The 22,685-nt window shown below is 36.9% G+C and overlaps 1 protein-coding gene across 1 annotated transcript in view; it reads right to left on the bottom strand.

Moving 5' to 3' along the window:
* MOXD1 (monooxygenase DBH like 1) overlaps window positions 1-22,685 on the bottom strand; it is a 177,426-nt gene that overhangs the window by 71,523 nt on the left and 83,218 nt on the right. The window contains exons 10-11 of the mRNA XM_036768249.1: window positions 19,735-19,877; window positions 1,191-1,359 (exon numbers count right to left, since the gene is read on the bottom strand). Of these exons, the coding sequence (XP_036624144.1) occupies window positions 1,191-1,359; window positions 19,735-19,877 (312 nt within the window). The remainder of the gene's footprint in view (window positions 1-1,190; window positions 1,360-19,734; window positions 19,878-22,685) is intronic.

The raw sequence follows: 22,685 nt of genomic DNA, 5'->3' as shown, positions 1-22,685 counted from the left end.
AGACCTAGAAGCAATTAAGCATAATAACCAAGAGACTGTTAAACTAAAGTACATAAACCACTGAAGAAAGGGTATCTTATCTTCTAGAATGGGTAGGAAACTAGAAAGCAATTTGGCAGATATTAGGTTGAGACCAATATCCTATACGATATACCGAAACAAGTTACAAATTGATATATCTTTAATCTAATTTACATCATTTAAAAACAACTAGGATAATGGTAAAAAGTGAAGTGCCACTTTTATCTATTGTTTGGAGAATTCATAACCAAACAGATTATAAAGGAGAAGTTATTGATTAGGAAAAACCTTCATACAAAACAAGGTCTAATATCAAAGATATGTAGAAAGTTGATACAAATATCTGTTGTTCCCATTAAGCAAGCAGAAAAAAGATACAAACTGTTTCCAAAAGAAGAATTATAAATGAAAAAGGAATTTATAAATAATCTTGCCATTTGTTTCTGAACTTGCATTCATTCAGCATAGTGTAGTGAAAGAGCACTTGATTTAGAGTCAGATGACCTTGGTACAATTCTGGACTCCCATACTCATTGTCTGACTATTTTAACTTGTCAGTTTGAAGCATGATCCATTACTTAGGTGGTTGGGCAGTTGTCAGAAAAGTGCTTTGCAAATGTTAAAGTGCTATATAAATATGAATTTTATTATTGAATCAATGAAGATTTGGTGATCATCTTGATGGAGGGAGAGGGAGGATTCATTTCTGACTTAGACTTTGCACCTAGGTAACTAGTAAAATGAAAATACCACTGATAGAAATAGAGAAATCAGGAAGGATTCTTTTGGGTAGGGAATAGTAATGAATGTTTCTTCACAGCAATTAAACAATCAATAAATATTTATTAAATGTTTCTTGTGTGCCAGCCACATTGGCTAAGAGATGGGAGATACAAAAATAGGTAAAAGACAGTCTCTGCCCTCAAGGAGTTTATAACCTAATGCATTAACATGCTACTTTTAAACTGATACTGGGATATATACTACCCAGGAAGGAATTAGAGACTTTGGATTGCAGCTCAAAGGAGAAGTCAGCATTTGGAAATGTTTCTTCTTCTATCACTGAGCACCCCTTTTCCCCAATAAAATAGTATCTTTACTCCTCATTAGACACTTCATTTGTAGATACCTTGCTTATGCTTCACTTACTAAAATAGGGAAAGGCTTACCGACCACTCCGCATTATCTGTCTTGGAACATCTCACATTCACAGGCAGCCCAAGAACAAGTTTGTTGAAGGAGACGCCATCTTTTTTGGACCATTTAAACTTGTTCATTGCATCCATGAAAGATAAGTTTTTATATTGCTTAGGACTCTTGATAATGAAAGGCCAAGTCCTGGATTTAAAAGACACATAAATTAGCCACATTCAGAACAAAAACAATAAATATTGCTCTTAAGCAAGGTTCATGTTAATTTCTCAGCTGTTTGAAAAATAAAATTCCCTGATCAGGTTCCTGCATGCAGAATCAGATGGTCTGTGAACAAACAGGAATCTAAACAGAAAACAAATATGGATAAAGAAAAAGTGAACACAATTTTGTCTCATATTCCTCAGAAAGGCATACTCTCCAAAGGAATATCTTTGGCCCTCCTTTATTTCCTTCCTTTAATAGCAAATCATCTTCCCTAAAATTCTACTCAGATGCTTCATGACAAATATCATCTGGGTGAGCCTTGGTTCTCAAAAGATGCATTGGAAGAGTCCAAGCTCTTTGAGTGTGAGTCTAATGATGGAATTCATGTCTACTGTGCAAGGACCCTCTCAGCTAGGCTTGGAGATGTTCACAACCAGAAGGCCAATTCTGGGGCGGGGGGGTGGGGAGAGGGTGGGGTGAAGTTGTTGTTGTTATTAAAGCTTTAGGTACTCCTATATAAAAGATTCAATCATAGTCATGCTATGAATCACTCTCTGGGCTTTTTTTTCTTTTTACCAGCTGTCTACCCTAGATAAAACTTCACTCTGAGGTCTTACTCTCCTGATTGGTAGCTACCTCATTGGTATTACTGTTTCAGGAATGACCTTCATCATGCTTCACCTCACTCATCCTTCAAACCACTCTCTTGACTTCTCCTCTATACCAGCCTTCTTCACTTCAGGATAGCACTCCTCTTCCAGGTTCCCTTTATGTGTTGTACTGCTTGATGCAAATTCCTTCACAATTGGAACTATCTTGTTCACTTATATTTGTGTCTTTAGTGCCTGGAATATATTAAACACTAAATAAATTATCTATTTATCTGTCTGTCATTCATCTCCATCTCTCATCTCTCTTTCTCTCTCTATCTCTGTGTTTCTGTCTCACTTTCTATCTCTCTGTTCCTCTGTCTCTGTCTATCTCTTTCTCTCTCCTCTCTCCCTCCCTACCCCACCTCTCTCTCTTCTTTTTCCACATAGGGTATCACACCCTTACTAGCCAGTGCTCTGCCCAAAGGGAATGTAAATTTTAATATCCGAAATTTTATTTTGGTTTTGGCGTGGTTGTTTTCCCTTAAAGGCCAGCCTTAACCCCAAATCACTCTGGTCCCAGACCAAGCCTTACTTGGTCACTATTTGGGCCCTGATTGGCTCAGAATGAACATAAATAACAATTATTTCTGTTTTGGCCAGAAACCCTGAGGGTCTTCCCCTCCCAGATCTGTTTTTTTTTTTAAGAGGCCTTTCTTTGCCTCATTTTTTAAAGCCTTAATCACTGAATGGGTGCTCCCTCAGTTAACCTGAGACCTGTTAAAGACCTTAGCTTGACAAGGCCCAGGACCCCACTGCATCCTGGGCCATCTCCAGTTGTCCTGATCCATATCTGGCCACTGGACCCAGAGGGCTCCAGAGGAGAAAGTGAGTCTGGTGACTTAAATCCAATTCATTTGCATGTCGTGGCATTACTTCTCTGATATCATGGTCCTCTTCAAAAAGGAAGGACAAAGAGATATGGAAGTGAGTACCTATAGAGCCTCAGGTCTCTCACTATATCTTAGGAACATGAGTCACAGTTTTAATCCACCAGCTTTATACCATGATGGTCATTTAAAATATTTTATTTTTCCCCAATTATATGTAAAAATATTTTTAACATTAAAAAAAAACAAACTTGAGTTCCAAATTCTCTCCTTCCCCCTCTCTGAGATGGTAGGCAATTTGATATAGGTTATATATGTGCAATCATGTAAAAACATATTTCCATGTTAGTCATGTTATGAAATAAAACACAAATAAAAACGCACAAAAAATAAAGTGAAAAATAGTGTGCTTCATCTGCATTGACTCCATCAGTTTTTTCATCATGAGTTCTTTGGAATTATATTGGATTTCTGAAAATAGCTAAGTCATTCACAGTTGATCATTATGTAATATTGCTTTTACTATATACAATGTTCTTCTGGTTCTGCTCATTTCACTTTGCATCAGTTCATGTAAGCTTTTCCAGCTTTTTCTGAAATCAGTCTGCTCTTCATTTCTTATAGTGCTATAGTATTCAATCAAAATCATATACCACAACTTGTTCAGCCATTGCCCAATTGATGAACATTCCTTCAATTTCCAATTCTTTGCCACACAAAAAAAGCTGCTATAAATAGTTTTGTACAAATAGGTACTTTTTCCTTTTTTAAAAGGTCTATGGGATACATTTTTAGTAGTGATATTTCTGAATCAAAGGAAATGTACAATTTTATAGCCCTTTGGGCATAAGTCCAAAAGTTTACAACTCCATCAACAGTGTATTAGTGTCCCAATTTTCCCACATGCCCTCAAACATTTATCATTTGCTCTGAATGCCAGAGAATTTTATATCTTATCTTGGAATGATAGGAAGCCACTGGAGTTCATTGAGAAGGGTAGAATGGGAGATGGTTGGACTTGTACTTCAGGAAAATCACTTAGACAGCACAATGGAGGATAGACTAGAAGGGCGAGACACTTTTGTTAGGCAGACCAACCAGAAAGCTATTGCAATAGTCCAGGCAAGAAGTGAAATTAGAAAGAGAAGAGGGTTGTAGGGAAAAGATAAGTTCTTTTTTGGACAAGATGAGTTTAAGATACCTACAGGGCAGTTTGAAATGCAAGACTGGAGGTCAGGAGAGAAGTTAGGCTGAATAATTCAACTTGAGAATCATTAACAGAGAGATTATAATTGATTCCATGGAAGCTGATGAGATCATAAATGTTCAATGTTGTTGCTCTCAAAAGTGCCTCGAACATGAAAAAAGACCATTCTTGAACATTCAAAGCAGAGGGCACGTCCCACATATACAATCACAATGGAAGCTCAAATACAGTCAAGTTTGAAAAGTTCTGATATGTTTGAGCATGTTCCCAGACTCCAAGGCCATATCACTGTATTGTAGAGAGCATGGCAGTCAACAGTGTTCATGTAATCATGCAAGTAATGAACTAAGTTACCTAACACTGTTGTTAGCCATTGTTGAGTCTAATTAGTTTTTTGGTTCACATAAATCAAATTCCAGTTTCAACCACTGTAAGGCAAGCCTTCTTTTTAATTAAGACATACGCAGAGTTTTGATGTGAAACACTAGATTTTTCAGGATGATAGTGATTTACAATCTGACATGTGAATTGAATCTGTAAATGCAAGTAACTCTAATGATGTATTTTCATAATGTCTATTTGTCCTCAGGTAAAGAAATGTACTTGGAAATAAGATCTTTCTTTACTCACTTATTAAATATATATAAACAGCAGTCTGAGGCAATTTCAATGTCTTCTTTGAATCATCGCCTTACGCTTCATTTTCTAGTATCTTTTCTATGATTCTGAAGATTGTTTTTCCATCTGTTTATTCTTGGTTCAGACTGGTGATTTCATTGGTGTGGGGAACTCCCAGCGTAGAAATTCCATCCAGTGATATATATTGGCAACTCATAAGCAACTTATAATCTGAGAATTGCCTGAGGCATTGAGAGTTTAAGTGATTTGCAGAGGGTTATAAGCTTGTCTTTGTCAATGGAATCATTTAAAAACAAGTACTGAGTCCAAATCCAGCCTTCTGTCCAATATGTCACTCTGCAACTATGTAATTGAACCCATTAAAAATAGCATTATTTCTTTGGGGAGACACAGAAAGAGAAAAATGTTAAGTAATTTATGATTTCATAACTTTTACCTTCAGGCTCATTTTTGTTTAATGAAAGGCCCCCCTTATTTCTTCATGCATATTAGATAAATGAATGAAGGAGAGGAAAGCATTTAGTAAGTCTTTAGTATGTGCAAATTACTGTGCTAAGTCCTGGGAATACTGGCAAGATAGTGACTGTTTTTAAGGCACTCATATTAATAGAGATAGAAAACACATATAGAAACTTTTTGCTTCAAATCAGATGGAAAGACGTAGTGGTCCTCAAGGTGTACCAGTAAAGCAAATGGCAATTCTTCCTTTTTAATGCCATTTCCATTTTTTGAGTTACTAGAATGACATCATGGGCTGTTGAAAAGTTTAGGATAAGGTAGCATAAAAATAATACTCATCTCCAAGGAAAATCAAATCAAAATACAGAGGAATGACACAAAACCTACATCATGATTGAATAAAAAATTTGTAATGGAATATAGACATGTAATCCGTTGCTGATTCCATAATTTTAAAATTAATATTGACTTTAAAGGGGATTATTCCTATTACATGCAATTCTCTATTTTAAAAGTTAGTAGCAAATTTGAAGCAGCTTTTTTAAAAAAGAGCAATTTTTAAAGTAACATCTTCTTTTCAACAAGCTAAGGTGGTATTTATTTTGGTAAAGGGAATCTAGCCCACATGCACAGGAAAATACTACAAGTGTCACAAAAATCAAACTGCAAACTCTTTTAAAAACCACAAGAGGGCACCGGCAATGCTACCAACAGACCTGGAACATGATTCATATCGCTCAGTTTTTGTTCGTTTTATTTTGTTTTGTTTGTTAGTGATATCCAATACAATGTCACCTTTTTTTTAATTGCTCAAATCAATCCAGGCTTTGCTGCTATTCCTGAAAGAAAATTCCATTTTCAATCATTTTTTACATGTAAAGAGCTTAGGCGAAATCAGTCAGTCCAGAAATATTTATAATAGCAGCTCACATTTGAAGGGACATGGCATGGAAGGGTGTGAATAAATTTAGCATCTTTTGCAATAGTAGTAAAGAAGTAGAAACAAAGTAGATGCCCATAGCAAGATGAGGTACAAGAATGGTATGGAATATTACTGTGCTGTAAGAAATGATGAATATGATGAATATAGAAATGAACTGGAAACTTGTATTAACAGATGCAAAGTGAAGTAAGTATAACCAATAAAGCAATATATACAGTGGTTATAATAATGTAAATGGAAGGAACAGCAACTAAACAACCACAACTAAAGACAGAGAAATTAAGGTGATCAAACTTGGTCCTAAAGACGAGAAATACCTTCCCTTCTTCATTATAGAAGGGGAAGGACAATAGCCATGGAACACAGCACATGATGTCACTTTTTCGATGTGTTGGTTATTTTGCTTAATGGGTTTTTTTCTTCTTTTTCTTTGGTTGTTGTAAGGGATAGCTTTTGGGGAAGAGGAAAAAAAATATGTTGAGAAACATACATGATATAGAAACAAAGGATATTGTTAAAACATTTTAAAACCTTAAATTATTATAAGTATTTCAGCAATATTGAGTAAAACATTGGGTAAGGAGACTAGCTCCAGTCTGGGGAAGGGGAGGGGGGAGAAATTACCTGCTGCCAGGAAGTGATCTCATAACAATTTACTGAATTTGTCAGAATGTCAGAAACTCTTTCCTAGTACCTATTAATCCTGTCTTATTTTTATTTATAAATGTGTAATCAATCAAATCACTCGACCTTATTTTGAGTAAGTTATGCTCAGATACCTTCATCTGATGAGCACAATTAATCATAGGTACTGGCAAGGCCTAGGTATCAATCCATCAATCATAGGCTTTAGACTAAGTGAAAAGTCCTGAATCAATTTAGAAGTCTTTTGAAGTCATTGGATGAAGTGAAAAGATACTCCAAGGAAGTATGCTCAGATTGCTTGAGGGACTTATTCATACCCTGAAGGACATGTAAAAAACCAACAAGATTGTTTGGAATTGAGATTCAAGTATTAGGCAGCAAATTGTTCCAGCTAAGTCTTTTAGAAAGAACAACTTGGGGGTGCGATGGGGAAGAAATAGATCCTCAGCCTCCTTCTCCTCCCCTTTTAGTTCTGAAGAGGAGATTGTGAACATCAAAGGACCAGGGAATATGGATTGTTTATATAGGTTTTTTTTTTAATTAGGATCCTAACAGAGTCCCTGGTAGGACCGTGACTGGGGGCAGTATATGTACCAGGAGCCAAGGATAGGCTGGAAGCAACAAGGAAAGGCAAATTCAAAGCTCTACAACAACTCAGAAGAAAAGCTGCACTGTATCTATGGATACATGTTGAGGACTTGAGGACTCCAGCAACAGGACTTCCACCAGCTGTGAGTTACCCCTTTGTCAATGTAGTGTCTATTGATGAGAGAGCATGCTGGGACCTGTCCTATTTTGAGGGGTGGGACATACTAACTGTTCTTACTAAATCACTTTAGTGAAATCACCTTTTCTAAAAGCTAATTAAGCCTCACTAATTGATATTGACTGGTAATTAATGAGGGAATTAATGGGGCCTCGTGACCTATATAACATTTGGAAGGGACCAGCAGAATTTGACTCTCAAGATTAAGCCTAGAATACCCTGGAGACCTGACCTTCCAGTGGAGTTGGGGTTAGAAGCATAAATCCAGAGGATTTGTTACAAAAGATGAGATTTTGTTCCTCCTGAAACTAATTTCAGGAATGTGAAAGAAGATAGGAGGAGAAGTTACTTATTAGAGGAAGAGAAGGAATCCTTCTTAGCTAGCTTAAAAGGTCCACTCAAGTTTAAGGCAGGCCTGATCATAGACTATCATGACATGATTTCTAGTAGACTCTCCTTTTAAACATTATCACAGAGTTTAATTATAAGGACTCACATTTCCATAGTGTTTTAATGTTTACAAAACAATTTTCCTACAACAACCCTATGAGGGGGCAATGCAAATATTATCATCCTTATTTGACAATTGAAGAAATTGAGGCACAGACAATTGGCCAAGAGTCACACAAGTAGGGGAGGTTCATGGAGAAAAAATGATAGAAAGTCATAGATCCTGTATTAAAATCATTGTTCTGCCATTTACTTCTATGACTCTGAGCAAAACTCAGCCTCTCTAGGCCTTGGTTCCCCATTTGTAAAATTAAGGTGTTGGACTAGATGGCCTCTAAGGCCCCTTCCAAGTCTAAATCTATGATCATATCACTACCAAGGCAAACTCATTATTCTTTTTCCTCTATCAAAATGCTTTTGTCAGAGGAAATTCCTCCCTGGAATTCTCTAGACACAATCTAGAGTGGGGAAGTGGAGGGAAGGATGATTTGGGCACATAAAAAAACAACCACTTTTCTAAGCCTGTTTTCCTAATCTGTTACCTTGTGTGATCACTGCAAACTTTAGGTGTTCAGTAGAGCCTTGCCATATTTTTGTAAGGCAGAAGTAATGTTCCCCTCCATTCCTCCCACTTAATAGATAATGCAATGGAGAGAGGATTTGGTTGTCAGCTTTTTATCCCCCTTTAGCTGATCCTAGGTGCCTGGGAAATGTTAACTTTAAAACAGAGCAACTAGTTGTAAATGAAACTAAAAACACAGAACGGCAATTTTTTTTTTTGCCACATTAGGTTACACAACATTCCTTTTTAATAGCTTATTTAAAAAATAGGGAGGGCCCTAAACCACACTAGCAGTGTTCCTTTGAGTTAGAAGAAGAAGAAAAAATGACCCATCTATTTTCTTTCCTTTAGATCTCTCAGCCAGCACCATATTGGTTTGGACTTTACCATCAATTATGTCACTGTGATGATGAAGTAAAACCCAATCTCTGATTTAGAGTCCTAATGTGTTTTTCAAAAGAGAGGCTCTTTTTTATTCATGCTTGGGAAGACTAAATAAATTTAGCCATGATGATGAATGGCTTGATGTGGGCAATGTCATTTCAAGACCGGCCTTGTACTGTGAGGCCCTTCCCACTTTCTTCCAAAGTAATCCAAAGACCAGTTTGCTCAATGCTACCCAAGTATCACATTTCTTAAGTAGAGTAATCTGAGAATTATTGATACTTTGGGACATTTGGACATGAACATGGCTCTCTTGGGGAATGGGAACCAAATATATCTAGAATCTCCAGATGGTTCAGGATCCAGAAGAAAATTGTGGTGCCATAGAGCAATGCACCAAAGAACCATCTTGTATTATTACACAGCTTTGCCTTTTCCTTTTGTTTTAAACAACAAAAAATTTATTCTTTTGGAGAAGTTTGAGTATCCTTTCCCCCTAAAAAATTCAGGAAATATACATATTTGATGATATTGAAAACTGTCAATGGTCTAAATGCAAGAACATGAGTTAGTCCTGGATAGCTAAACTGCCAAACGTGATTTGCAGAAAGACACCAGGAGTTCTTAAACTTTTTTTCTGTCCTGGACCCTTTCTGCAATCTGATTAAACCTATGGACCCCTTTTCGGAATGACATATTTAAATATGCAAAATAAAATGCATAGGATTACAAAGGAAACCAATTACATTGAAATAGTTATCAAAATATCAGAAAGGAAAAAAAAAAGAAAGTTCATGGGCCCCAGATTAAGAAAAACTGCTGTAGTTGGAAAGTCAAAAGGTCTGGGTTTGAATCCTAGCTCTGTCACTTAGAAATTACACAATCTTTGGTAAATTGTGAGTATAAGTTTTAAAATGGATATAATGATATTTACAAAAATCAGGCCGAGTAAGTAGATGGTTGGTGTTGGATTGGAGTTAGGAAAATCTGGCGTTATTATCAGTAAATCACTTAGCCTCTCTCTCAGTAGTAGCCTAGGAAACTCTCTGAGACTATGATTTATAGAGGAATTGCCAGTCTGCATCCATGGAAACATAAACATGAGCTACTGTTTTCACTTTGTTTAATAGCTCCATACTGCTGATCCTGGGATCACTGGGTAATTACAAAGACTTTGCACATCACACATCCTTGCTCACTTACCAGAGGAGTACGTCATTTACTGACGATAAGTTCATCAAAGAGAAAGAGATAACCAGGACATCAGAAGATGGTGCAACAGAGAAGAGTCGAGACTCCAGTAGACAGTCTCTGAAGTCTGTTGAGAGGTGAGAGGAGAGGAGAGAAAGGAAGATAACAACTGAGGGCAGTTAATGTCTGCAGTAGGGGGAGTAGGAATCTGCTAATTGCAGATCAAACACACCTGCAAATCAAAGCAAGTGCTTCAGATCTCAGGGAAAGCCCCAGAAAAAAAAAAAAACAGGAAATCATAATAACAAGAAAGCTTTGCTCAGGAACCCTCAGCAAGAGCCTCATGCAGTGAAGAGCCCCAGCAAATAAGCAGCTTGCCAAAGCCGCTGGCTATGAGAACTAACAAGAGGGACAGAGAACGGAGGATCTCAGTTTCAGCGAGTATGGAAAGGAGAGAGGAACGTTGTAGAGACCTGCAGGAACTGCAAATGGCAAGTGACAGTTATTAAATGCAAAATGCAGGATGGTTTCCCTGATAGGGTGAATGGGCTGACTTTGCTCTCCAGCCTATGAGGGATAAACAAATAACTGGTTACATGAAGGGAAGAAGTAATTCAAGAAGAATTCAAAGAGGAAAATGAATTCCTATAGGAGACTGTTAGGAGTTTGAGGAAAGAAGAATGTGCTACAGAGATGGAAGGGGGAGTAAAAAGACTACTGCATTCTGGGAGGTTCATTGGATTGTGAACTCCTTGAAGGCAGGGACTGTCTTTTGACCTTTTTTGTATATTTAAAGCTTAGCACATTGCCAGGCACATTCTAAATGCTTAATAAATGCTTATTGAATGACTCAATAGGTTTGAAGATCTTCCCATATACGGTGAAGCCAAACTTTCAGAGGAGAAAATAGTTTACATTCAAAATGGATATACATGTATCATGAATATAAAAAGTCATGAAATTTTTAAAAAAAAGATGAAATCAAGTATTTTTCACAAATACAGGTGGGACATATGGGAGAAATCTTAATGAAACAAAGGATAAAAGAAATTATTAAAAAGTGGACAATTTCAAAAAGATAAAATTTAAAAGCTTTTATGTAATAAATTAGAAAGGAAAAGGTAGAATAGGAAAATATTTGCATCAAACATTATTGATAAAAGTTGGATAGCCAAGATATAGATGGATTTGATGCAAATATGTAACACTAAGAGTGATTCCTCAATAGACAAGTAGGCACGGAATATATACAGTTTTCAAAAGAAGATTCGCATATAAATGAGTACAAGAAAACAAGCTCCAAGTTGCTGATAGAAAAAAAAGGAATTGCAAATTAAAACAATTTTGAGTTTTCATCTCCATGCAAATTAATAAAGATGAAAAATGACAGAACAGTCAATGTTTGAAGGGGTGTACCATGACAAACACATTGATGGAGCTATGAAATCCAAACATTCTCACTTTTAATTTGGAATGTTGCAAGGAAAGTGACTAAACTTTTCATACCCTTTGACTCAGCAATTCCCCACTACTACAGGCAGCAAGGTGGTGCAGTGAATAGCGTTGGGCCTGGAGTCAAAAAGACCTAAGTTCAAGTCTAGCTTCAGATATTGATTAGCTATCTGACCCTGGGGAAGTCATTTTTACCTGTTCTGGTAAAGCTCCACATTCTGGTAAGGCTCAAAATAGATAATTTATAAAGTACTTAGGAGAGTACTTGATACATAGTTGGAGCTATGTAAATGCTAGCTATCATTACTAATCTTTGGATATACTTTATATATGCTTAAATGTGTACATGTTCTTTCTCTCAATGGAATGTGAGCACCTTGAAGTCAGGCTGTTGCAGAGTTGTCTTTGTAACACCAGTACATAGCACACTGTCTGCTACATTGTAGATGGCTAATTAATGCCTATTGATTAACTTGTTCTTCTTTGCTCTAATGGTTTCTATGTAGATTTGCTAGCATTGCTGACAGCTATCAAGCTAACTCCCAATGACCATAATGGTACCTAATGGTACCTTCCATTTTTTTTTTCCATCTTCCTTACATGTCTTTTAAAAATCTAAGATACTCAAAGAAAGGGAAAATTTACTGTACAAAAATATTTATAGCAGCTCTTTTCATAGTGGTAAAGATCTGGAAACTGAAGTAATGCTAACCAATTAAGGAACGGTTGAACAAGTTATTATATATGCATATGATGGAATATTGTTGTGCTATATAGTTTCAGAAAAACCTAGGAAGACTTTCATACACAGATGTAGAGCAAAACAGAACCACAAGAACAATTTTTATAATAGCAACTCTGAAAGACTCAAAAACTCTGGTTGATGCAATGACTAATCACTATTCCAAATGAGTGATGAATCATGCTACCAATCTGCTAAGAGAGAGGAAATGAACTCAATATGCAGAATATGACTTAAATTTTGAATATGGCCAATGTGAGAATTTGTTTTCTAGACTATTTTGTTCTAAGTGGCTTGTTTTTCTTTTGTTTTCTTATTCTTCAATGGAGATAAATGATGGGAGGGGAGAAATAAATGCTTTTTAATTCAAAAATAAAATTTAAAATAATGAAAGAGTGGCATCGGGTCAGGCTAATCTAAAACTACCCATAAATGGAATGGACTTTTAAAAGGGGAAGTTTTTTTTTTGTTTGTTTAAGCAAACTTGGTGACAAGAGGAAGATTAAAAAGGGATAGAACAGCTGCTTAGAGTAGATAGGCAATGATTATGTATTCCAGAGACTAAAAGGAGCTATTCAACTTATATTTTGTTTTCTCTAACAAGAATAATAATCTTTAGACTGAGAAGAATGGATCAAAAATTATTGAAAGTAAGATAGGAGACAGTAAAAGACCTCACAGCCATTAATGAGATAAAGTAACCATGGCCCATACGAACAGCATGGGGAAAGAATTAACATATATAATTGCTGAGCTGCTATTAGTGATCCATGAAAAACCATAGAGAACATGAAATTTCCTGTTTACCTGTTATTCTGATTTTTTTTTTAAAAGAAAAGAGGATCCAAACTTCTGGGAGCCAAGATGGTGGAGTAAATAGTAAATTTCTGTAACTCTCCCATACTTACCTCCAAACAACCATGAAATAGAACCACAAAACAAATGCTGGAACAGCAGAACTAGTAAAAAGACAAAGTGAAACAATCTTTTAGCCCAAGAAACTTGGAGAATCGGCAAGAAAGTCTGTCTCACTTGGGTGAAAGAGGAGTGCGGTCCAGGTCAGGAAGCATCTCAACAAGCCAGCAGCAAGCCTCACCTCAGTAAACCTGAGGGAGATCCTGAGCCCCAATGTAGTGGAGCAGGCAAACATCAACACCAGGAGGACCCCCCAAGTGCCTTAGCATAGCCAGGGGAACTGGCAGACTATACTCCAAGAACTACCATGTGCTTCAGTATAGTCCCAGGCAAACAGGTAGATGCCAATCTTATGGGTGCCAAAGCAAACAGGCAGCCACAAGCTAGCATACTTCAGTGTAGTCCCATGCAAACAGGCAGTCTCCAGAGGCCAGACTACCACATGCTTCAGTGTAGCCATGGGGAAATGTAGAAACACCCCACCGTGCCTCAGCACATGCCAGATACCATCACTAGGACCCCAGTTCAGCATCACATAAGCTGCCAGACCCCTACAGCCTCTAGCAGTGCCAGCTAAACCCCACCCCACATCCTCAGCATAGCACCAGATGCAGGGGTCCCCCATGGGCCTCAGGGCAACATCAGCACAGCACCAGGCAAACAGCCAAGGCCTATAGCCACTAGCACAAGAAGACAGAGACAGTGCCCCTTTCACCCTGAGAGCAGAGCTCAAATTTAAAAGAAAGGGAAAAGGCAAAAAAAAGATGAGCAAAATACAACCAAAAAAAAAAGAGAATCTGATCATAGAAAGTTATTATGGTGACAGGGAAGAGCAAGACACAAACTCAAAAGAGGATAAGAGTGTCAAAACACCTATGGGCAAAACCCCAAAGAAGAATGGGAAGTCATCTCAATCCCTGAAAAACCTCATGGAAGAGCTCAAAAAGAAGCTTAAAAATCATATGACAGGTAGAAGAATAAATGGTAAAAGAAATGAGAATTATGCAAGAGAATTATGAGAAAAGAGTCAATGACATGGAAAACTCCTTAAAAAGTAGAATTGGCCAAATGGAAGGGAAGATACAAAAATCCACTGGGAAAAAAAACAACAACTCCTTAAAGAATACAATTGGCCAAATAGAAAAGAAAGTACAACAGAAAATTGAGGAAACCAACACCCTAAAAGTTAGATTTGGGCAAGTGGAAGCAAATGACTCTGGAAGACATCATGAATCCATCAAACCTTATGGGTTTGAATGAAAAAAAAAATGGAAGAAAATGTAAAATACCTCGTGGGAAAAACAACTGCCTTGGAAAATAGATCCAGGAGAGACAATATCAGAATAGTTGGACTACCTGAAAACCATAATCAAAAGGAAGACCTGGACAGCATCTTTCAAGAAATCACCAAGGAAAACTGCCATGATGTCCTAAAACCAGAGGGCAAAACGGGCATTGAAAGATTCCACTGGTCACCTCATGAAAGAGATCCCAAAATAAAAACCCCAAAGAACATTATAACCAAATTTCAGAACTATTGGGAACTATCGGTTCAAGGAAAAAATACTAAAAGTCACCAGGAAAAAAATTTGAATATTGGGGAGTCACAGTCAGGATCACACAGGACTTGGCAGCTACAACATTAAAGGACCAGAGGTCATGGAGCCTGATATTTTAAAGAGCAAAGGAACTAGGACTACAACCTAGAATCATTTACCCAGAAAAATTAAACATAATACATCAAGGGAAAAAGTGGTCATTTAACAAAATAGAAGGATTTCAAGTCTTCATAAGAAGAAAACCCGAATTAAACCAAAAATCTGACCTCCAATATCAAGACCCAAGAGAAGCATAAACAGGAAAAAAGGGGAAAGGAGAAGATTTAATGGAACTAAATTGTTTACATCCCTATACAGGAAGATGATACTTGTAACTTAATTTCATCACTAACAGTACAGATAGAAGGAATATACATAAAGAGAGAGTACGGGTTTAAGGTGAATTTGAAGGAATGACATAAAAAATTAATGAACGAGGAACAGGAGTATAATGGGTGCCGAAGAAAAGGAGAGGTAGAATGGGGTAAATTATCTCATACAAAGAGGCTAGAAAGGCCTATTACAGTGGAGGGGAATATGGGAGGGTAGGCTGTGGGCATCACTTGAACCTTTCTCTCATTGGTATCAGCTCAAAGAGGGAATAATATACATGTAGAAATCTATCTTACCCAATAAGGAAGTAGGAGGGAAGGAGATTAAGCAAGCGGTGAGGTTACAGAAGGGATGGTATATCAGGAGAAGTGGTAGACAAAAGCAAAACATTGGTGAACTGGGAAAGGATGAAAGAAGAGAGAGGACAAACAGAAGGGAAATACATGGGTAACAAGTATAACTGTGAATAGGAATGGGATGAATTTTCCCACAAAATGGAAGCAGATAGCAGAGTGGATCAAAAACCAGAATCCTACAATATGTTGCTTAAAAGAAACACATTTGAAGCAGACACACACACACACACACACACACACACACACACACAGAGTAAAGGTAAGGGGGTGGAGCAGAATCTATTATGCTTCAGCTGAAGTAAAAAAAAAAGCAGGGATAGCAATCTCGATCTTAGACAAAGTAAAAGCAAAAATAGACCTAATTAAAAGAGAGAAGGAAGGAAGCTACATCATTGCTAAAGGGTACTTTAGACAGTGAAGAATCAAATTAGAAAAGTGAGGAATAGTCTGCTTGTCAGCTCTATGAGGAGGGGAAGGATTCATAAGCAAACAAGAAATAAAGAGCATTACAAAATGCAGAAGAGATCATTTTGATCATATTAAGTTGAAAGGCTTTTGTAGATATAAAACCAATGCAACCAAAATTAGAAGGAAAGTAGGACGCTGGGAAACAATCTTTACAGCAAGTGTCTCTGATAAAGGCCTCATTTCTCAAATATATAGAGAATTGAGTCAAATTTATAAGAATGCAAGCCATTCCCCAATTTCAGATGAAGAAATCAAAGATAGCTATAGGCACATGAAGAAGTGCTTAAATCACTTTTGATTAGATAAACGCAAATTAAAATAATTCCAAAATACCACCTGACACCAATCAGATTGGCTAACACATCAAAAAAAAAAGGAAAATGATAAATGATAGAGAAGATGTGAGAAAATTTAGACACTGATGCATTGTTGGTAGAGTCTTGAACTGATCCCATTCTGGAGAGCAATTTGGAACTATGCCCCAAGGCAACCAAACTCTGCATACCCTTTGATCCAGCAATAGCACTACTAGGTCTGCATCCCAAAGAGATCATAAAAAAGGAAAAAGGACCTACATGTGCAAAAAATATTTATAACAACCCTATTTGTGGTGGCAAAATATTGGAAATTGAGGGGATGCCCATCAGTTGGGGAATGGCTGAGCATTCTGTGGTGTACGAATGTAATGGAATACTATTATGCAATAAGAAATGATGAACAGGCAGATTTCAGAAAAACCTGGAAAGACTTATACAAACTGATGCAAAGTGAAATGAGACAAACCAAGAAAACATTGTACACAATATCAGCAACATTGATGATCAACTATGAATGACTCAGCTTTTCTCTGCAACACATCGATCCAAGACAAGTACAAAGGACTCATGAAGGAAAATGCCAGCCACATCCAGATAAAGAACTGATGTACTCTGAATGCAGACTGAAGCATGTTTTTTCCACTTTATTCTTTCTTATGTTTTTTTCTTTTGATCTGTGTCTTCTACAACTGTGACAAATATGGAAATATGTTTTACATGATAGTACATGAATAAATTATATCAAACTGGCTACCATTTTCAGAAGAGGGCAGGGAAGGGAGGGAGAGAGAAAAATTTTGAACTCTAAAATCTTATTAAAATGAAGGCTAAAAATTTTCTTGATATGTAATTGGGAAAAAATAAAATATTATTTAAAGCAAAAAAGGAAAGAAGCTGTATTTTTAAACTATTCACTGAGTTTAACATTAATTCCTGGTTAAAAAAAATTATAGAATATCCCTTAAAGGATGGTTTGTGATTCCTTAAAAATTGAAGCAACGATTAATTGACCAGTTAGTGCCAGCATGGTTTCATCAAGAATAGGACAATTGAGTTAAACTCATTTCCTTCTCAGAACAGCCACTAGAGTGGTGAATCAAGAGAATATCACAAATATGGCATAATGTTAGGAAGATAGTTGAATTAAGTTTCTTTCATGTAATACTCAGGTATAAGATGGAGAGGGATAGATATGATAGTATCATTAGTTAGATTCAGAGAGGTCTCTAGTAGAATGTCCCATGGTATCTGTTATTGACTGTTTCTGTTCAAAACTGTTATCAGTATCTTGGAAAAAGCATAGATGGCATGCTTATCAAATGTGAAGAAGACATGAAGCTGAGGGGGATAGCTATCACGCTGGCAATAGAATCAAAATTTAGGACAATATGTGTTGATTAGAAAAATCAGCTCAGTGGAATTGGATGAAATATAATACATAAAAATTTTAACTTCTAAATGTGAGTTAAACTGCACAAATTCAGGAAAGGGAAGTCATAGTTTAGCAGAAGATTATGTGAAAAAGACTGGGGAGTTTTAGAGTATCCCAAGCTCAATTCAAATTCCATACCAAATGTTCATACAAACTAATCGTTTATGACCTGTGGTGGAGCCTTCCGAGCTCACATTGGTCTGATCAGCCACAGTTGGACACACTGTACATTGACCCTAACCTAGTGATGTCATTTTGGTCCTCTTCAATTATGAAGGACAATAATCAAGAGATAACAAAGCAATATGGCTACTATCCTTAAGTTCCTTCCGACTTTAAATCTCTGGTCCTATGATCCTAAGTATTTGATGTGTTATCCCATAGAACAGAGGTTTGACTTATTTTCCTTTGCTCCAGAGGGCAGAACTAAGAGGAATGAATGGAAGTTATAGAGAGGTAGATTTCAGCTGGTTCTAAAGAAAAACTTTCTGATTATTGGAGCTATCAAAAAGAAGAATGCATTGTCACTAAAGATAGTAAATATTCCATCCCTGAAGATCTATAAGTGGTATGTAAGTCACTCCTTGCCAGAAACCCTTTGTTTTGGTAATAGTGGTGGAGATTCCTGTTCAGGTATTGCTTGGACTAGAACTAGATGATCTCCAAGGTCCCTATAGATCTGAGATTCTACAAAATATTGTTATCACAATCCACAATTTATGATGTTGTTCAGAAGTGACTTGCTTTTAGGAATTCACATCAGGCAAAAATCATAATCTCTTTTCAGGATCTCTTTTCATGAAACCTTGCCTCTGCCAAGATAAAAAGAACCCATATCTCAGTCATAACTTCATGAACTCTGAATCTTGTGATCTGGTTGTTCATTCTGCCAATTCATAATGAATGAATTTCATTCTCCAGAAATATTTTCAACTCAGTTGTGAACTATTTTAAAAAATGCTTAGGTTTTTTCCCATTGCCACAGTACTGCATTGCTTTCTTCCCTTATATGCTATGTATCCCATTTAAAATTACAGAATTTTAGAGCAGAAAGAGTTCTTAGAGACCATTTAGTTCAACTCCCTTGTTTTACAGCTTTGGAAACTAAGATTCTACAAGAGGAAGTGGCTCAGGATACTAAGATATAGGCTGTTATTTAATCTAATCTTCCACCCCAGCTATCATATGAGGAAACCGCCTTAAAGAATTGATGTGACTGAATCACCTGAAGTTAGGACTTAAACACAACACAAGCACAGTTTCCAATATGAGGCTTCTTCTGATTACCACCCCCCTCCAGCTTCTAATGCCTGTCTCCCCAAATTGCCTTATTTTAAACTTTGTATATGTTTAAATGTATACATGTTCTTTCTCCTAACAGAATGTAAGCACCTTGAGAGTCAGCTTTTTCAATGCCGTTTCTGTATGTTGTCCCAGTATTAGCAGTGTCTGACATATAGTAGGTGGTAAATTAATGTTTCTTGATTAACTTGGTATTCCTCCTCCTAATGATTTATATGTAGTTTTGCTGTAATTGCTGATAGCTATCAAGTTAACTGCTAAAGAGTCTAATATTAATGTTACCTGAGTGCTTGTCACCTTAAAAAATAATACCTTTATAAGAAAGAAAGGGACCTTGAAATCATCAAATACGTAGGCAGATCTATTTTCATACTCAAGACAAACTAGAATCTAATCTGCATCTAAATCTCCAAAGGAGACCACTTCCCTTACTATTAAATTCCGGGACTTAATGACACTCACTTTGAAGATCTCCTTATGGCTAACCAAAGCAAGTGAGTCCAATTTTCCTTTTTCTGTTTTATATGGCAAAAGAGAACAGCTGGGAAACATGTGAGGTCACCCGTCCAGGTGTTCCTCCCACTAGTATAAAAATGATGGAACAACAAAGCCAAAAGTATCATGGCTGGATAATGAAGCCAATACAAAAATTAAGCTCATTTGGAGCCATACTAAGATAGATAACCCATGCCATGGGACCTTGGACTACTTACGTGACTGGCCTGTAGATCTCCTTAACACCAATGAACTGAAGTTGTTCCATAATGTCTGGAATACTTGCACATCGAGTAAGATTGATTCTTGGATAGTAGAGTAGATATGAGAGGCACATTTCACTTCTGGTGCTTAGTCCACCCTAAAAATGGAGGCATTTAACCAAAGTAGCATTAATAACAGCCATCATTACCTGTGGTTGAGGAATGGGTAACACATGGAGCAATATCCTAGAATCCCCAATAACATTGAGGTATAAGGAATCTTGAAGCAAATAGCCTATAGCCTGAGCAGGATTTTGGTTTTCTGAGTTATCGTTCATAATTATCAGGAATAGTGGCTATGTTTATTACAAGACCATCTTGTATTAATTGACCTAGTAACTTTTCTAACCTGTGTGGCCAACCCGACGACTTCTGTCAACAATTCCACCAATCACCTAGATTAACCTATCTCTGATGCAGCAGATAACCAGTTTGGCTTATTTTTTTTTATTTCATAACTATGAAAGTAGCGTTGTTTTTTCATCTTGGGGCAACAGCATAAAGTTTAATCTCAGTTAAGCTCAGAGAGGGCATAGAAGAATAGTTCACTTCACCTCATCCAAGTAGCTCATCCTAACTCTAGCTCTGATCTTAGGGTTGGGAATCACATCACCAAGTCTAAGCTAAATTTTTCTAGGAAGAAAGGAGAAAAAATTTGATAAAGCTACCTGTAAAACTATCCTAATAACTTACAAGTGGTAATGCTATTCAGTTTCAAACAAATGTGGGATAATGTGCAACAATTTTTATGAAATACAAAAGCACACAGTAGGAGTTCATTACTTGTTAAATGAATGAATGAATGATATATCCCTTCTTTCAAATTTCTTTACATGTTTACTAAAATGTTAGTTAAATCAAATTTCTACCCAATATACTCGTATTTGTTCAGAATTTCAATTAGAAAAGACAGAACTTCTTTATTCATTTCTCCAGAGAAAGTTCTCTATCTGTATTCTTCTATTTTTACATGTTATTCACTTCACATGAGAGAGGATGGCAAAATGAAAAGGACACTAGAATTTGACTCAAAAAGACCTGAATTTAAATTTCATCTCAGATATTTATGAATGAGCCTGTGATGTCATAATCTCTCTTAGCCTCAGTTTCCATATGTGCAAAATATGGATTATAATTGTATTTGCCCCCTCTCAGAGCTAGTGTGAGGATAAAATGAGATCAATCCCTTCCAGCCCCACATCTGTGATCCTAGGATCCTATGCAAGGTTAGTTATTATTGCTGCTGCTCTTTGACATGTATATTGTTAATTTCTTCCAGCAGTGAGTGAGCACATTGGTTGATAAAATAGCACTTGTAGACCTAAAAGTGGATGTTTACCAATTGGCTCCCTTTTCTGTCACTCTGTTACCATCATTCCATATACACAATAGGGCTTTATTGTTCCAAGGACCATTCGCACTTTAGTCTATTTCCTAGATATTCATGGTAAACAATGAGTCATCACTTAATCAACCATCCCCTGATGAGACTCAGCATGTTAATGAAGCAGATTCTTGAAGTGCAGGACAGAGTTTGTGGCTGGTCCCATGCTCAAAGGCCTACTAGTATGCTTACACTGCCTTCAAGAACCCAAGGTCAAGACAAGTCATCAGCATAGGACATTAATAAGTAGGCTAGATATCCTGAAGGATATCTTTGACATTTGCTTAAGTGTCTGCCCTGGATATGGTGAGAATGATCCCCACCTCCTAAAGGAGGAGATTGGGTTTTTTCAAGAATATGTTAAGGTGGCTAGGATAGGTTTGTCTAAAGTGGGGTAGGCTGTCAGGGAAAACTCTGGGGCTTTCAAAAGGACTGCTATATTTTATGGCTAAAACAATGTTAGTGCTAAAAGTGTACCTGGAAATAAGGGAGGTACTTTGGGAGGCAATATATGATAGAAAGACAACACTCATTCTAAAAGGCCATTTCCTCTTATAAGAATTGTCCTCAATAAGGAAGAATTTTCTTATATTAATTATATTTCTGTGAAATAGTAGGACATGGGACAGCTATGTGAATCAATGAATATAAAGTGCAGGGCCTGGAGCCAGGAAGACCTAAGTTCAAATCCAGCCTCAGATAATTATTAGCTGTATGACCCTGTTCACTTAACTCTGTTTGCCTCAGTTTCCTCATCTGTAAAATGAGCTGGAGAATGAAATGGCAAACCACTCCAGCATCTTTGCTGAGAAAACCCCAAATGGGGTCATGAAGAGTCAGATATGACTGAGCAACAACAAATACTAGGATGATGGTAGTGTGAGACCAAAAACATTCACAAGAATAACAGTGCAAACTTACAAAGTACGTTCAGGTTTACAAAGCAGTATTCTTATGACAACCCAGTGAGGCAGGTACTATAATTAAAGATGCTGAGCCTAGGAGAAGCTAAGTGACTTACCTAACTTCATACAACTAGTTAAATGTGGCAGCCACAATTTGAACTCAGATTTCTAGACTTCAGGTCTAGCATGCTTTTCATTATTCCATACTGCTTCCTAGTCAAGAATTCAGTGACTAAATTATATAACATTTTTCTAGAAATACTGGAAATGAAAAATCATATATGTTTTACAGGAAGAAAAATATGTTTTGTCTCCCATTATGAAGAATGGAACAAACTATTCATAAATATGATTCTCTCTCTCTCTCTGTCTCTCTCCCTCTCCCCTCCCCCATTTTTCCTCTGTGTCTCTCTCTTTCTGTCTCTGTCTCTCTCTGTCTCTGCCTCTGTCTCTCCCTTTTTCTCTTTCCTCCCAACCTTGTCCCCAAACCTGTAGAGGTCTACTTCTCTTACAATATCTCCCAGCTTTTAATGTCTCTAACTCCTAGAATCTACGCACAGTTTAGCCCTGCAGAGCTATAGCTAATTTGCTTTCTCGCACAATCAAGTTATCACTCC

This window comes from Trichosurus vulpecula, chromosome 7 (assembly GCF_011100635.1).
Source record: "Trichosurus vulpecula isolate mTriVul1 chromosome 7, mTriVul1.pri, whole genome shotgun sequence".
NCBI lineage: Eukaryota > Metazoa > Chordata > Mammalia > Diprotodontia > Phalangeridae > Trichosurus > Trichosurus vulpecula.
Note: the sequence above shows the minus strand (reverse complement) of the source record. Positions and strands in the feature narration are given on the sequence as shown.